Source organism: Kogia breviceps, chromosome 6 (genome assembly GCF_026419965.1).
Source record: "Kogia breviceps isolate mKogBre1 chromosome 6, mKogBre1 haplotype 1, whole genome shotgun sequence".
Classification (NCBI taxonomy): Eukaryota; Metazoa; Chordata; class Mammalia; order Artiodactyla; family Physeteridae; genus Kogia; species Kogia breviceps.
The window spans coordinates 30,828,299-30,845,406 of NC_081315.1; the positions used below are offsets into that span (position 1 = coordinate 30,828,299).

The window sequence follows — 17,108 nt, forward strand, 5'->3', positions numbered from 1 at the left end:
AGAGACAATACCCCAAATGGAAGCTATAGTCTCTCTGTAACTAACCTCAAAACTGACATCTCATTACTTCTATTGTATTCTATTCTTCAGAAGTGAGCTGATAAGAATCACTGAGGACATCTCAAAGGCTGCCTTCGGTAAATGCAATAAGGGAAGGGTCTGGATTAAGGAGCTGGGAGGCAAAAACTGACTGTGTTTAGTGGTCACAGATTAAGGAGAGGCATGGGGGCGGTTTAAATTGGTTTTGGGGGAGAATGCCTTCGGAGTCTCCCGTTCACCCCACCCACTAAGAGCACTTCATGGCTGTGGTCAGACAGAGGTGCACTGTGGTTAGGGAAGGTGTTTATTAGAGAGATATCCAACTTGCAATATCCTGTGACCAGAGAGGGGTCCAAGAACATGTCTCATATAAGAAACGTATGGCTGCTGTATCCCCATCCTTCTCCTGGGCCTGTGGTATACGTATACAAAGAGTAGTTAGGAACATGGGATCTGACACTGGCCAGCAGTGAGTTAATTTATGGATTTCATAAGATACTGATTAAAATAATACAGGATGCTCTGTATTACTCAACAAATAATAGTGAAAAATGATTAGAAGGAGTTTGGGCAAGACGGTGGAATGAACAGCAGCAAAATGATCATCCCTTTGCTCAAATTTCATTAAATACCAATAAAATCACTGTTTGAGAATGAAATTTTTCATTAATAACTGCAAAGATAAGATAATTACATAAAAATAAGGAAATTAAATCTGGGCCATTAAAAAGCTTTCTGTACATACAAAGAAAATGGTAAGAACTTTGAAAAAAATTAATTTTCCAAATGCAAAAATTATACAAAGTATAAGCAGGATTCAAAGATTGATTACGATTATTCTCAAAGGAACGCTGTTCATGTTTCCTCAAGATCTTCTCAGAAATTTTTTTAGATGACAACACTACAGAATTGGAAGCAAGGCATAACTGACACCGTGAAAATGTTTCGGCGAAAGAAGAGATAAACCTATTAAACATGTGAGATGCTAAATAAATAAAAAACGATAAAAGAATGTGAGCGAAGAGGATGGATCTAGATACTAAAGCCAAGAAATCCAACAAAGAGATAACAGCAGGTTTTAGAATCATAAAATAAAATAGTTGGAAGGCACCTTACAAGTTATTCGATACAACTCTCAGCTCAAGGCATGTTTGCTTGTTTCACAGACACGATGGATGATCTTACGCTTCTTAATATCATAGAACTGGAAAACTAACTATCTAACTAACTACCTAACTAACTTTTGGTAATGGAGGAAACGCAACTATTTTCACTACATGGCACTGTCCCACCAGAATCCTCTAAAACTGAAACTTAACAAGTAAAATATACACAAAATGGGTGAGATGGAAGGAGATCGTTTTCTGTAGAAAGGATGCCCAAAATTTCAGTAAATACAGTCTTATGTGTTTTAGGAGTAAACTGAACTTGGAGATTTGGGTATAATCTCAAAGCAGCATACCAGGAACAGGATCATACCTGAGAATGCTTAACAGTATTCGGCACTAAACTGAAGAAAAACGTCATTAGGAAAGGGAATGGTCAGCATGGAATCTAAGAAAGCGAAAGCCAGACAACTCTGGGTTCATCAGACCCTCAGCTGTAAAGGAAGAGAGACTCTTGAGTCTGATGAATATAAACTTTGTATTTCTTTAGAAAAACATGCTGTTATGGAGAAGCACTGTTTCACCCAGTTTTTGTGAAGAAGGGATATTTCCTCCTAGTGAGTGAAATGCTTGTGGAGATTTGCCACTTCCACTTGTTCTGATCCGAAGACTCTTCAAACCACCACCCACCTACTAATTTGGTTTCCCTACTCAATCGAGAAGGTATGCCCTGGTTGGGAAAAATGCAAATTCCAAATGATAAAAATGAATAGTCCTCACTGCAAATCAACATTCTGGTTCATATACAAGTCCCTTAAATTTTAGTGAGTCAGTCTCTTGAATTTGATCTCTTCTAGGTGCTCTGACAAGAATTTCAGAAGCTAAAAAGCTAAGGGTCCAGAGCCTAGATTGAGACTTCTTCAGCCTAGTCATGCTGCCTGCCAAAGTGGATTCTCTGAGGGTCATGCCATCTTTATCTTACCTCTAACTATGGCAGGAACTTGTATTTAGTTATGCCTTCTATCAGTTACTATGTGGGCCACTTTAAAAATCATCTTATTTTGTCCTAACAACTGAAGAAGGTATTATTTATTCCACTTTTACAAATGAGAACACACACACAAAAACAACTGAGGATCAGAGAGGTTAAGTAACTTGCCTGTGATCACACAGCTAATATTTGATTAAACAGATTTACCCTGGACTGACTGACTCAAAAGATTTGGCTCTTTCCACTATACCAAATTACCTCCATTCACTGTTAGAAAGCTCTAATAAAGATCTTCTTTATACAATGCCAAAATAACATCTGTCCTTTGTTTCTAGTTATTTGTACCTCTTATTATACTCCAGTCTCCATCTGTAATTATTTGAGTGCACACAGCTTTACTTCTTCTGAATAGATAAGAACAACCTTGAGAAGAGAAACTGCTGTCCTAGTCGTCTTCTTGCTCTTCTAACAGCGTCTATTATAGTGTCGCAAACAGAAAGTATCGAATCTTATTTTCTAAATAACAAAATGAAAGCAAAAGAGTGTAGAAGGCTAGCTGTCAAAACGGAAAGAAAGAATTCATGTAGTATAAGTGAATAAACATAAAAACATTTTACTTTAGTGATCAAAAGAACAGGACCAACCCTTGCCGAGGGGAACTAGTTAAAGGGCAGTAGGGCCCAAGGCAAGTAGGATGCAGTTCCGAGAAGGATCAGTCCCTGTGGAGAAGGGGAGTGCAGGCGAGGGAAACCGCAGACTGGACAACGAGGTAGAGAGCGAGAGGAGGAAGACGGCTGTCTCTCAAAGGCTGTCCAGGCCTTGGCCCTGACGTAACGGAGCCCAGGTATACGGACTAGTTCCAGGACATACTGGTTAGTGGAACTACAGCTGGACTAAGAGTTTCCTGTCCAAGTTCAAGAACAAAGACCAAACTGGATCTTTTAATAGAGGGCATAGGTGTCTGTTGCTGCTACACATGTGCTAGAGAAATCAATTATGCTTTTTTTAAAATGTGTTTTTACTGTGGTTAAAGTCACATAATAGAAAATATACTATTTTAACAACAGTTAACTGTAGAGTTCAGTGGCACTAAGTACATTCACCTTTTTGTGCAACTCTCTCCATCATCCACCTACCGAATTTTTCACCTTCCTAAACTGAAACTCTGTCCCCATTGCCCCTCCCCACCCCTGGCATCTACCAGTGTACTTTCTGACTCCATGAATTTGACTAGACTATTCTAGGTACCTCGTGTAAGTGGAATCAAAGTGAGAAATCAGTTATTCTTTAGGAGAATTTTATAAAGAGATTTACTCATTTTATAAAGAGGTTTATTCATTGTGTTCATTTTCATTTATTCATTTTCAGATCAACATCATAGATTGATCTGATGGACTGAATTAGAAAAGAGACAATGGAATCCATTTGCCCTTCCTGGAACTACAGATAAAAAGCTCCAAAATTGGGGGACTTCCCTGGTGGTCCAGTGGTTAAGATGCCACTGCAGGGGGCGCAGGTTTGATCCCTGGCGTGCAGGAACTAAGATCCCGTGTGTCGCAAGTAGGGTGGATAGCTAGTGGGAAGCAGCCGCATAGCACAGGGAGATCAGCTCCGTGGTTTGTGACCACCCAGAGGGGTGGGATAGGGAGGGTGGGAGGGAGGGAGACGCAAGAGGGAAGAGACATGGGAACATATGTATATGTATAGCTGATTCACTTTGTTGTAAAGCAGAAACTAACACACCATTGTAAAGCAATTATACCCCAATAAAGATGTTCAAAAAAAAAAAATCTACAAGACTTGCAAATCTACTGTCGTCCGTTTTATTCTCAGGGTGCTCAAGAGAAGACTGCACCCTGAAGTGGCACCCTTACTCTACAGCAGCGGTTCTCAACCAAGGGTGATTCTGCTCCGCACCCCGACCCCAGGGGACACTTGACAATGTCTGAAGACATTTTTGGTTGTCACCACTAGGGATGGGTGGTACTCCTGGCATCCAGCAGGTTAAGGCCAGAGATGCTCCTTAACGTCCCCCAATGCACAGGACAGCCCCCCACGAGAAAGAATCATCTGGCCCCAAACGTCAACAGTGCCAAGGCTGAGAAATCCTGGTCTATAGGCACCATTCACATCAATCTAAGCCATCACCGAGATGATGTGTTTGCCCAGAATTAAGTTAGTACTTAAAACTAGGATATTAGTTCAACAAAAACAATAATAAAAATAGTGGCCACTATTTATTATTTTGTGCTTAAATAGCCTAAACGCAAGCTAAGTACTTGCCCTCTAATCTCATTTAATTCCTACCAAAATCTTGTGAGGTATTATTATTCCCATTTTGCTGAGATGAAAAGGTTGGAACTAGGCAACAGCCACATGGCAAGCAATAAAGCTCTTACCAACACCACCACATGGCCACTTCCCAAACCAACAGTTACTGTGTACGGTAGAGGTATTTAAAGATAACGTTAATGATAACAGGGTAATGATCTGGGAACAGAGACTCTAGGACCTCGAGACGGCATGAAGAGAAGGCAGAAAGCTATAAGGGCTGTCTTCAGGAAAATCTCTAGAGTGGACATCAAGCACCTGCTCTCTCACTTCCAACCCCTTGGTACTTCCTTATCTTAGAAGAAGCAAGGGAGCATTAAAATGGCAGACCCAACACATTTCTTGATCGCTAACCCAACAATAATGAACTATTTGTAGAGGAGTAATGGAGGTAATAGATAAAGATAAGTAAATACAGGTAAATAGATAAGGACGTCAAAATTCAATGTTACATCTGCAAAGACACTTTTTGAGATCATCAGCTGATTCCAGTGCCTTCATGGTACAACGGGAAAACACAGGCCATAGGGGAAAGGTGACTTGCCTAAGGTCATGCAGTCTTCCCCAAAAAAAATGACAGCATAGCTCTGTGGGCTGAAAACCAAAGGCGATTTCACCAATATGACAGAAGAGTTTAGCTTAGATTTAGAAAGGACTCATAGGTTCCAACTGTCTCTTTAAAAATGGACATTTTCTTACATAACTCAATATCATTATTATACCCATCAAGATTAACAATACTTCCTTCATAACATCTAAGACCCAGTTAATTATCAAATTTCCTTGCTTGTATCAAAATGTCTTCTTAGAGTTGATTTGCTAAATCAGGATCCAAACAGGGGCCACACACATTTATGACTCTTACGTTTCTTTTCACCTAGAGGAGTTTCCCTCCCTTTGTACCCTCATACCATTGACTTGTTACAGAAACCAGTGTTAGTTGTTTTATAAAATGTCCCACATTCTGGATGTGACTGTTCACTTCCTTGGCCTTGTAATGTAACTGACTCCTTCATCCCTTGTATTTGCTATAAGTGGAAGTAGCTTTAGAGATTCAGGTTTCACTCTTTTGACAAGAAAACTTCATTGGATATTCCTTCACATTACGTCACATCAGGAGGCCCATGTCTGCCTTATCCCACTTTTCATGATGTTAAGATTGAACAGATCATTCAAATAGTAACAGCCTGAGCTGTTTCATCTAAAACTTTCAACTACTGATAATCATCCCCTGAATCAATTATCTCATAAAGAGCTGTAAGTATTGCTTTCAAATTCTATCACTCCAACCAGTAAGAATTTATTAGCTGAAATTCTTCCCTCATCAACTAAGCCCGTTTTGTAACCCTGAACTACAGTTTGGACAGGAAAAGCAAGATAGCTATTTAATTCTTTCCTTTTACTTCCAATTTTAATAGTAAGGAGCTCATGTCTTAGTTACAATAAAGTTTATTTCCAACTAAATTAGAACCAAAAATATATTTTCACAAAACATTTAAGCGAAAGGGAAAAAAGATCATGTGAATGACCCAATTAATATGTAAAGAGTTTTCAGCGACCGCAGATTTGTCCAGGGATATAAAAAAGTCCAAAGGTCTAGGACAACCACAGGACCCTCAGAGGGAAAGGACTGTCTGGTCAAATTTTGTTTGTTTGATATATCAACAGGAAGAGCTGTTCAGACCTTTAGTAATTTTGCAAAAAGATGATCTTTACTCCAAACATGACTTGAAGGCAAATCTCAAATTGAGGTCTGACTCTTAAAAGCTATATTTAAGTGAGTTGACTAAACAGTTAAAATTGCCTGCGAATACAATAAATTAATTGGAATACCAATTGTGATATGAATAAGGAATCTTTTCTCTGATTAAATGAACAGGACAAGGCTGCAGGCTGCAATATTAATGTCAGGAAAAAATTAAGGTGAAAAGTACCTAGAGGGTCATCATATAATGACAAAAAGCGCAGTGAGTGGTGGACACATAACCAGAATGAATGGATAAACCACACACACACAAAACACAGGATGCATAAAACAAAAACCATTAAAAATGTATGGAGGAGGGCTTCCCTGGTGGCGCAGTGGTTGAGAGTCCGCCTGCAGATGCAGGGGACACGGGTTCGTGCCCCGGTCCAGGAGGATCCCACGTGCCGCGGAGCGGCTGGGCCCGTGAGCCATGGCCGCTGAGCCTGCGCGTCCGGAGCCTGTGCTCCGCAAAGGGAGAGGCCACAACAGTGAGAGGCCCGCATACCACCAAAAAAAAAAAAAAAAAAAATGTATGGAGGAGATAACATAAATATAATAGTAGTAGATTTTCACCTCCACCAAGCAGTCACAAATGAAGACAACTAAATCTGAAAAAGACAGCTGTGGCAGTCAGTAAACAAGGAGATGGAAAATTAGTTTTTTCTGAAGTGTTCACTTCTAAAATCTGAAAAAATGTATTGAAAGAGGTAAACACCGTACTGCACTGAGATACAGCGCATGTGGCCATCTGCTCCACCACAACAGTCCCTGCAGCTTAGCTGGCCATATTCCTTCATCCTCACCATGCATAAGGGCACTTACTGCAAAGACACTTAGTCCACAGCCATGTACCTAAGGGCTGGTAAGAAAAGGTCACCTGTTCAAATTCTGCGGAATTTGAACTGAAAGGAAGGAAAAGCTTGGGTAGTTTAGAGGGGGATAGAATGAAAAGACATGGAAAGTGCTGGGCCATCCTGACGGCAGAGGACCAGCGTGAGGGTGCTGAACTGCTGCTCTGAGCTCTCGAGCCATCATGGATCCGGAGCCCCTGCCAGCTCCAGTCTCCCACCCTGGTCTCCAGTCTGTCCTAGGATAGCTCCAGATGTCTTTGCTACCCTGTTCTCCTTACTGTTCCTCAGATATCTGTATTGGTTTGTTACGGCTGCCATAACACAGTAGCACAGACTGGGGGGGGGGGGGCTTAAACAACAGAAATGTGTTTTCTCACAGCTCCAGAGGTGAGAAGTCTGAGATCAAGGTGTCAGCACGGTTGGTTCCTCCAGAGGGACGGGAGGTAAAGATCTGTTCTAGGCTTTCTTGGCTTGTGGATGGCCGTCTTCTCTCTCTGTATGTGTCCAAACTTCCTCTTCTTGTAAGGACATCAGTCATACTGGATTAAGGCCTACCCTATCGACCCCATTTTACCTTAATTACCTCTTTAGAGACACTATCTCTAAGTACAATCACATTCTAAGGTACTGGGGGTTAGAACCGCAACACATAAATTTGGGGCAGGGGGAGACACGTTGCAGCCCATACCAGTATCTTTAAAATGATCTCTCTCTGGTTAAGCTAGTTTCATGGAGTCTCTATTGCCTGTAACTGAATAACGCTTACCAAAACAGATATATTTTCTGGTTTTATTTTTTAAAAATTATTCATGTGTTTCTGTCAAACTTGCCCAAATTTTAAGCTGCAAGAGAGCAATAACATGCTTTAACACTTCCCTGAATTCTGCCTCCACAGACGTACTACCCTACAGACTACGGGTACAGAAAACAAAAAAGGCGCAGAGAAGAATTCTGTAGCAGATGCTGTGCTGCATGGCCCAGACCCCCCTTCAGCACTGAAGCTTTCACTTTCCTAGCAACCAGGAGTGTCGGCTGCAGACAGTTCGAAGCCAAGTCCAATTCCAAGAACTGCTGCCAGAGCCACCTCACCCAAGGTAATGCCCCCTCCCCTGCAGGTAACCTGCACCCAGTCATTCAGAAGTCCAAGGGCTCGGCCTTCTAGTCTCAGTTCAGGGCATCTTTGAAGGGCCACCCCAGCTCCAGAGCAACCTTTGGGAATGGCTGAGGCGCCTGTTGCAGATGCATTATATCAACTCTCCCTCGACCCAATCCTGCTTCCATCCCCCCTCAAGGTGTTGATCCTAAGACCACTCCCCAACAAACTTCTTTTTTTTTTTTTCCCTAGGTCCACCATCTCTTTTATTTATTTATTTATTTATTTATTTATTTATTTATTTATTTATTTTGCGGTACGCACGCCTCTCACTGTTGTGGCCTCTCCCTTTGTGGAGCACAGGCTCCGGACACGCAGGCTCAGCGGCCATGGCTCACGGGCCCAGCCGCTCCGCGGCACGTGGGATCTTCCCGGACCGGGGCACGAACCCGCGTCCCCTGCATCGGCAGGCGGACTCTCAACCACTGCGCCACCAGGGAAGCCCCCCCAACAAACTTCTTGCACACAAATCTCTGTCTTAGAGTCCTTTTCCCAGAAAATCTGACTTGCAGTACAGTCTATGGCTAGCTAACACTGTAAATGAAGATGAAAACAAAAAAAATTTAGAAAAAATTAGCCAAGTACTGGGTTAATCTCCTCTTTTTCACTTCTAGCTTCTGAAGAATCCTGCCCATCTTCCATTTCCTTGCTAGAGACAGGGTTCCCTTCCTTTCTGGAGCCTCCAACCTGCCCTGGAGGCAGAAGCCTCAGACACCCTGCTCTCCCTGGACAGCAGGGGACACCTTGAGCCCCAGCTCCTCCCCCTGGGTCCTGTAGCTGCATTTCTCAAGTCTGGTCCCTTCCGCACCTGGCCAGGGTGAGGGCCAAAGGAGAGGAGGGAGCGAAGCCGAGGATCCAGCTAGGAGGTGAAGCTGGTCCTACCCCTCTCCTCCGGCTGCTCCCCGGCGGGCCTCGCCCTGGGAGCCTGAGTCCAGAAAGCAGGAGGTGCTGACTCTGAGGACAGAAACGTGGGCCCTGCGGGCTGTGTCTTCCTGCTGCCCCTTCTGCTGCGTGAGCCCCTGAGGCTGGGGGTGGAGTGGAGAGGAGGAGGCAGAGGTTTCTGGGCTCAAGAAGTTACCATACAGAGTAACAGGACACTTCACCCACGGGATGTGACTTCTGAATGGTGTGGCCTGCGAAAGTCCTGAGGGGACCCTCTGTGCCAGGCCCCAAGCAATCCAAGCCTCATGGATACAGAAGTAAAGACAAAGATCCCCGCCCTTGGGGGGCTTATAGTCAATGCACATATCAAATATGTAAATTATAAGGCAGGTTAGAAATCAATAAATACCGTGACCGGAGAGGGGCGTCTAAGGTAAAGGGACACTGTCATTTTAAATAGGGTGGTCAAGGAAGGTTTCACTAAGAAGAAGTTATCTGAGCAAAGACTTGAAGGAGATGAGTGATTTAGCTAAGAGGACTGAGGGAAAGAGCATTTCACGCAGAGGGAACTGGAAGTACAAACACCAGTCACTAATTTCAGGAATAAGCTTGTTCATTTATTTTTCTGGCCCACAGTGATTTAAAAGCCGGGAAGGCTGAGAGCAGCAAAAAGATAACAGGTAGCAAAAAAGAAAGATATACAAATACTGCAAAATGCTAGTTCAGTTCAAGAAAACATGACAAAAGTAAATAGCTTATAAACCTCAAAATCATCTGAAGGCATTAATGTATTTACAACCTCACATGGCCTGATACTGCTGATGGCAGCTGTGAATCATCAGGTAAAAGTTAAATCATGTTCCATGTATGCTGCTAAAAAAGTTAGGTAAGTCAGTATGTAATTATCAAGATTACCACCAATGGGTAGACATTTATAAAAATTTGCCCTTTAATACCAATCTGAGAAATTTAAGTAGGTAGAAAGCCTCTCTATTCAGTGAATCTGGATATAAGAGGTGTTGTTATTTATTAGTGATAGGGTGTATTTGTTTTAGGGTCTTGCCTATCCTTTTCTTTCCAAAGGAAATCTCTGCAGTCAGGTGAGTGGTCTCCCCTTGGGCCCAAGACTGCTGGGTTTGGAACTGGAATAGGATGGAGTATGGAGGCTCGGGAGGACTCGGGTCCCAGGAATGGATGGGAGTTTGGAGATGATAAGATGGGGACCAGGAGAACAGCACAACCAGATTCCCACGCTTCTCTCTTTCCTCTTTCTCCAGTGTGCGGACGACCTGTACGCTCGAGCCGTATTGTGGAGGTTCCCTCATCAGTGGCAGGTGGACACTGACAGCAGCACACTGCCTACACAGGTGAGTGCTAGCTGGTGCCTAGCACACAGAGAGGTTCTCGATAAATACTTGAGTGAACCCGCGAATGAACCAACAGACTAAGGCAAGTGCCAAGATGAACAGGCAGAAGGAAACCTAGGTCATCTTGGACTAGGGACGGGGCATAGAGGTAGGAAAAAAAATGATGAAAATAATCACTATATTAGAAACTTTGCTTACTTTTCACCACATCACTTCCTAAACACCACTCAGGGAATTTTGTCTTAACCTGCTTTGGGTCACAAACACAATCTCCGAGAGAAGCAAGGTACCATGCGGTGAGTAAGCTGCAGAGAGAGGCACGTGTAAAACTGATGTCTCCAGCCAATAGCTAATGAAGACATGACAGATTCTCCTGAGTCGGGCCTTGAGATGACGCTGCAGTCCACCCTGAGTGCAGCCTGGTCAGAGACACCCGGATCCTGACCCACAGAAACTGTGAAATGTTTGCTGTTCTAAGCCTCTAAGCTTTGTGGTAACTTGCTATGCCACAGGAGATGACACACATACAGAAATCAAAACGACAGGACTTTTCAATACCAAACTGAAAGCTCAAAGAAAATAGAGTAATAACTTCGAAATGCTGAGAGAGGGCCTCCCTGGTGGCGCAGTGGTTGCGAGTCCGCCTGCCGATGCAGGGGACGCAGGTTTGTGCCCCGGTCTGGGAAGATCCCACATGCCGCAGAGCGGCTGGGCCCGTGAGCCATGGCCGCTGAGCCTGCGCGTCTGGAGCCTGTGCTCCGCAACGGGAGAGGCCACAACAGTGAGAGGCCCGCGTATCGAAAAAAAAAAAAAAAAAAAAAAAAAAAACCAAAAACCAACAAAATGCTGAGAGAATTCCAACTTAGAATTCTGCTCATATTTACAAATGATCAATCAAGTGTGGGACAGAAATAAGACATTTTCAAATACACAAAGCAGAAAAAATATTACCCCTCACGCACATTTTCTCAGGAAGCCATAGGAGAACGCGCTTCACCAAAATAAAGGGTGGGGTGGGGACAAGAAAACATGGGATCCAGAAAAAACAGAATACAACACAGAAGAAAACCCTCAAGAAAATCATAAAGAAAAGTACCAAGGTTGGAGTTAGAGGGCAGAGGGCTTAAAAAAAAAAATAGACTTCCCTGGTGGTGCAGTGGTTGAGAATCCACCTGCCAATGCAGGGCACACGGGTTCGAGCCCTGGTCCAGGAAGATCCCACATGCCGCAGAGCAACTAAGCCCATACGCCACAGCTACTGAGCCTGTAAGCCACAACTACTGAGCCCGTGTGCCACAACTACTGAAGCCTACATGCCTAGAGCCCGAGCTCTGCAACAAGAGAAGCCACTGCAATAAGAAGCCTGCGCACCACAACGAAGAGCAGACCCCGCTCACTGCAACTAGAGAAAGTCTGTGCGCAGCAACGAAGACCCAACGCAGCCAAAAAAATTAATTAATTAATTTTTTAAAAAGGATAGTATTGATAAAAAGCCTAACAGGTGTCAACATATTGAGAGATTTACATTTCTGGCAGACAGTTTGACGAACAAATAATGAGTCAGTGATAGGTACACAGAAAACTAAAAAAACAAAGAAGTGAGACCACATTATTAATTCCAGGAGAAGCAAAAAGTTTTACAAGAAATCACATTATAGTACTCAATATGACCTCATAGTGAATAATGTTTTCACAGTCACAAGAACATAAGTACTAAATACTGATCTAACTAAAAGTTATATTAGATGGGGAGGATGGTGAAAAGGAAGTGGGGAGTTGGCAGTAATTGTTGGGTCAATCCTCACCTTCTACAGGAGGAATATAATATTCTAAAACCGAAAGAAAAAAATTAATGGCAATATATAGGGTTTCTTGAAAACACTAGGGAAAATGCTAAAGGAAAGAGCTAAGAGTTGAAAGTGATTGCCTTTGGATAGCATGAATTGAGGGCAGTAGGGCAGAGAACTTCTGTTATTTATTTATTTTGTAAATCTGATCAAACTACTAAACATTTAAATTACATATATATCATATATATATGTATATATATATATGAACTTTGGTGGCTACATTTTGCTTTAATTTTTAAATTTAGAAATAAAGGTCTAGTGCTCAGAACTCAAAAGTGAAAATAAAACAATGACTGTTAAGCATATAGGCTATGGCTGAAACCACGGAGAATAGTAGAGGTGAATAAGAGAACCAGGGAACAAATACAGGACAAAACTCTGGCCATAATCATATAAAAAGAGACCACAGAAACAGCAGACAACAAAAGAAAGAGTGATCAGTGAGTGACGGAAGGAGAAAAGAAGACAAACCAACCCTATCCCAAGTTGGAAGCACCCTGGCTAATTCCAAGTCTGTTACCCTCCTTTCTTACCTAAAGAGTTAGCGCTACACACAGGCAGCTTGTTCTGACCCAGCTGTAGCACAAAAGCATGCTCCACTTTTATTCTCCTCTTTTTCTTCCCCTTAGGTGCTAGATTCCTTTCTTATATACTGTGTGGCTGGAATCAACTGACATAGGCCATTCAAATACAGGTGTGAAGTATCATGTGTTCCGAACTGTCATCCATCTCAAAACACCACGGTACCACTGCAGACATTGCCTTGTTGAGGCTGTTCTCTAGAGCCACCTACAGTTCTTCCATCCTGCCCATTTGCTTGTCCACTGTCAAAAAGCAGTGGACAATTCCAGACTCTTGCTGGGTGACTGGATGGGGAAAAGCAGAAGATGAAGGTGAGAATGGCAAGAGAAAGGGTTTTTTTTTTTTTTTTGTGGTACACGGGCCTCTCACTGTTGTGGCCTCTCCCGTTGCAGAGCACAGGCTCCAGACACGCAGACTCAGCGGCCATGGCTCACGGGCCCAGCCACTCTGCAGCATGTGGGATCCTCCCGGACCGGGGCACGAACCCGTGTCTCCTACATCGGCAGGCGGACTCTCAACCACTGCGCCACCAGGGAAGCCCAAGGGGTTGTTTTATACATCACCTTCTTGTACCCATTCTAGAATATTCATATTCTAGGCATTTCATTACTATGGCAAATATTTTCAACAAAACCAGACGCTATCCAAAAGTCTTCAGGGCTTCCCTGGTGGCGCAGTGGTTGAGAATCCGCCTGCCGATGCAGGGGACATGGGTTCGTGCCCCGGTCTGGGAAGATCCCACATACCACGGAGCGGCTGGGCCCGTGAGCCATGGCCGCTGAGCCTGTGCGTCCGGAGCCTGTGCTCCGCAAAGGGAGAGGCCACAACAGTGAGAGGCCCGCGTACCGAAAAATAAAATAAAATAAAATAAAAGTCTTCAAATAAAATGTTTGCTTATTTATATGTTTATTTACTCTCATATCCTGCCTAGAGTCTAGCTATAGCAGCAAGAGAAGGTACTAACAATTTATTTATTTATTTTTTAAATACTAACAATCTAAACACACAATTACCTCTCTGAAACAGAGGTTAACAAGCCTGATATAAGGTTGGAAAGAGCCTAGTACTTTAAATCTGTTTTTAAAGTGTTGTGTTGTATCAAGTCTTTCCCGGGATAAAGACAGGAAATGATCTGGGAGCAGAAGAATGAGAAAGGAGAAAGCTTTAGAATACTGTAGACTATTCACATCTTTACTTAATCAAAAGGTATCAGCACTTCTCTTTATTTAGAACCTTAGGAATGCCCCACGTGGCACATCAGAAAAGCCCCAAACAAATAGAATTTTGAATTATCCATTGTTTTAGATTAACTGTACCAAAAACACTCTTCCATTAGCCAACATGATTGGAAAGTGACTGTGTTCTGCTTTTGGATCCCCATTCAGAGATGTCTGCATATCATGACTGAATGCTGTCCCTGTACCTTTCCAGGCTGTGTTTCCGTTCACTCCTATTTATCTCTACAGATTCTGACTGCCCTACCATCCTCCAAGAAGCAGAAATACCCATCATTGAACACCAGCATTGCGAAATAATCTACAACCCGGTAGGTTACCTACTACCACAAACAGAGCCAGTCATCCAGGAAAGCATGATTTGTGCTGGTGATCTTGAGAAAAGAAAGTATACTTGCCAGGTCAGGGTTTGTTCTTGAAATTTTTTTATTTTAACATGAGATCTTAATTTGGATCCAGGTTTGCCCATCTGTAAACAACAATGAGTTGGGAATCAGGAGACAAATGTTCTGACAATAATTCTATGTTAACCTGGATAAGTCACTTAACCTTTATCTATTAATTTAATCTCTTCAACTACTGATCTAGAGCAATGCTAACCACTGGTGCTTGGATTTTCACAGTCTCATATGTTTTTATAAATATATTAAGAGGTTGACATAGAAGTGCCAACTTTTTAATTTTTTGAAGTCAGAAACATTTCATTGTACAATTAAAAGATGTCATTCCATTGTCTCCTGATCATAACTGTCTGATGAAAATTCAGCAATCATTTGTGTCTTCCTCCACTGGGTGTGATGTGTTTTGTTCTGGCGGCTTTCAATACACTTTCCTTCATATTTGATTGTTAGAAGTTTGAATGTCGTGTCCTAGGTGTGACTGTCTTTGTCTTTACCCTATTGGGGATTCACTGACTTGTTTTTTTAATCTACTCTTTTACCTTTCATCAAAACTTGGGAAATTTTCATTCATAATTTCTTCAACTATTACTCTGCCTCATTTCTCTCTTTTCCCCTTCTGGGTGAAACAGAAAATTTGTAAGTTACAACTTTTGATATTTTCACACAAGTCCCTGATATTTTATTTTTACCTTTTTCTGTTTTTCAAATTGGATAGTTTAAATTAATCTATATTCAGAATCATTGCTTCTTTCTCCTGCCATCTACATTTTACTGTTAAGTTCATCTAGTGAAATTTTTATTTCAGATATTTTATTTTAGTTCTCTAATGACCATTTGGGTTTTACTTCCTCCTTCCCTCTCTCCCCACCCCCCTCACACGCATTTTTCTATATCTCTGCCAAAATTTCCTGTCTGTATATTCATTATTTACAAATCAAACAACAATGAGACACAACTTCACACCCAGGAGGATGGCTATAATCAAGATAGATAATAACAAGAGTTGGCAAGGAATGTGGAGAAATGGGAATATTCACATACCTAGTGAGAATGTAAAATGGTGCAGCCACTCTGGAAAACCTCAAAAGGTTAAGTATGGACTTACCATATGATCCAGGATTTCCACTCCTAAGTACACACCCAAGAGAAATGGAAAATACATCCATATAAAAATTTGTACATGAATATTCATTGCAGCATTATTTATAATAGCCAAAAAGTGAAAACAACCCAACTGACCATCAACTGATGACTAGATAACAAAATGTGGTATGTCAATATAATGGAATATTATTCAGCCATAAAAAGGAATGGAGTACTTACACACGCTACTGACATAACATGGATGAACCTTGAAAACAGTACGCTAAGTGGAAGAGGCCAGACATAAAAGGTCATTTATATAAAATATCCATAATATGCAAATTCAGAGGCAGAAAGTAGGTAACTGGTTGGCCTAGGGCTGGAAGGAATGGGAGGAAATGAGGGTGACTGCTAAAGGGTATGGAGTTTTTTTTGGGGGGTGACAAAAATGGGTTGTGGTCATGGTTGAGCAACACTGTGAATATACTAAAACTGAGCTTTAAATGGGTGAATTGCACAGTATGTGAATTATATCTCAATAAAGCTGTTACCAAAAAAATAGCAAGACTGAGAGATACATCACCAACTACTATCACCACCATTTTAAATAAGAAAGCATTATCTTAACACTAAAAAAGGCAATCAGAACCTAAAAATAGAAAAATAAGGACAGTTCATTCAACTGAATGAATTTAGTGAAAAACTCATTATTTCTTTTCAATCACAGATGAGTATTTTGAAACTACTTATATATTTAGCTAAGGTCTCTGCCAATTTCAGATTCTATGATTCTAAATTTCCATGTCAGTGGGAAGTCCAGCTCCCTCTGGATTTTTACAGCTGCATGGGCTCCACTGCCCCATTCTAAGGAACCTCCACCCCTGTGACCAGGCTCCTCTTCATGGTCCTTCTTCACTATGCTCATGACCTTTATCTCTTCCTTAGGGTGATTCTGGAGGGCCTCTGTCATGTCATATTGATGGTATATGGATCCAGATAGGGTTGTCAAGCTGGGGAACAGGAGGTGGTCTTTCTTTTCCTGGAGTCTACACCAATGTGACCTACTACCCAAAATGGATTATGTCCATTATCTCAAGAGCTGAGGTCTTGGATGCCAACAATCTGGACTTACCTGACTTCTTGCGCCCTACTGTACTGTCTCTCTGGCTCTCCTGGGACCCTCCTGCGCCTTTGGGCCTAACATTTTACCGGGAGAGCAGGCAGTGTTAACTGAAGCTGCTGGCCAAGTACAGGGCTGGGAAGGAATGCGTGGAGAAGAAGCCCCAGGGGCAGAGAACTCACAAGAAGGGTCGCTGGGAACTCTGGATGACTTCATTAAAATAATGAGAAATGATTTTGTTTTTGAGGTTCTTGATTCTGGAAGCAGGTTTCACTGGCTGGAATGTGAACAACTGAGAAATAAGAATGCCACTTCTGTGCATGGCATTCTTTGTCCCTGACTATGCATCTTGCAAGGCAGGAAGGATGCC

The 17,108-nt window shown here is 42.2% G+C and overlaps 2 protein-coding genes across 18 annotated transcripts in view; one reads left to right on the top strand and one right to left on the bottom strand.

The window, feature by feature from the left end:
• SH3D19 (SH3 domain containing 19) overlaps nucleotides 1-17,108 on the bottom strand; it is a 178,058-nt gene that overhangs the window by 139,231 nt on the left and 21,719 nt on the right. The window lies entirely within an intron of this gene.
• PRSS48 (serine protease 48) lies at nucleotides 2,831-17,078 on the top strand. Its single transcript, XM_067036952.1, is given in 9 exon segments — nucleotides 2,831-2,905; nucleotides 7,961-8,159; nucleotides 10,184-10,200; nucleotides 10,378-10,467; nucleotides 12,954-13,046; nucleotides 13,048-13,210; nucleotides 14,366-14,535; nucleotides 16,564-16,774; nucleotides 16,777-17,078. Coding segments are annotated over 9 exon segments (1,320 nt in total).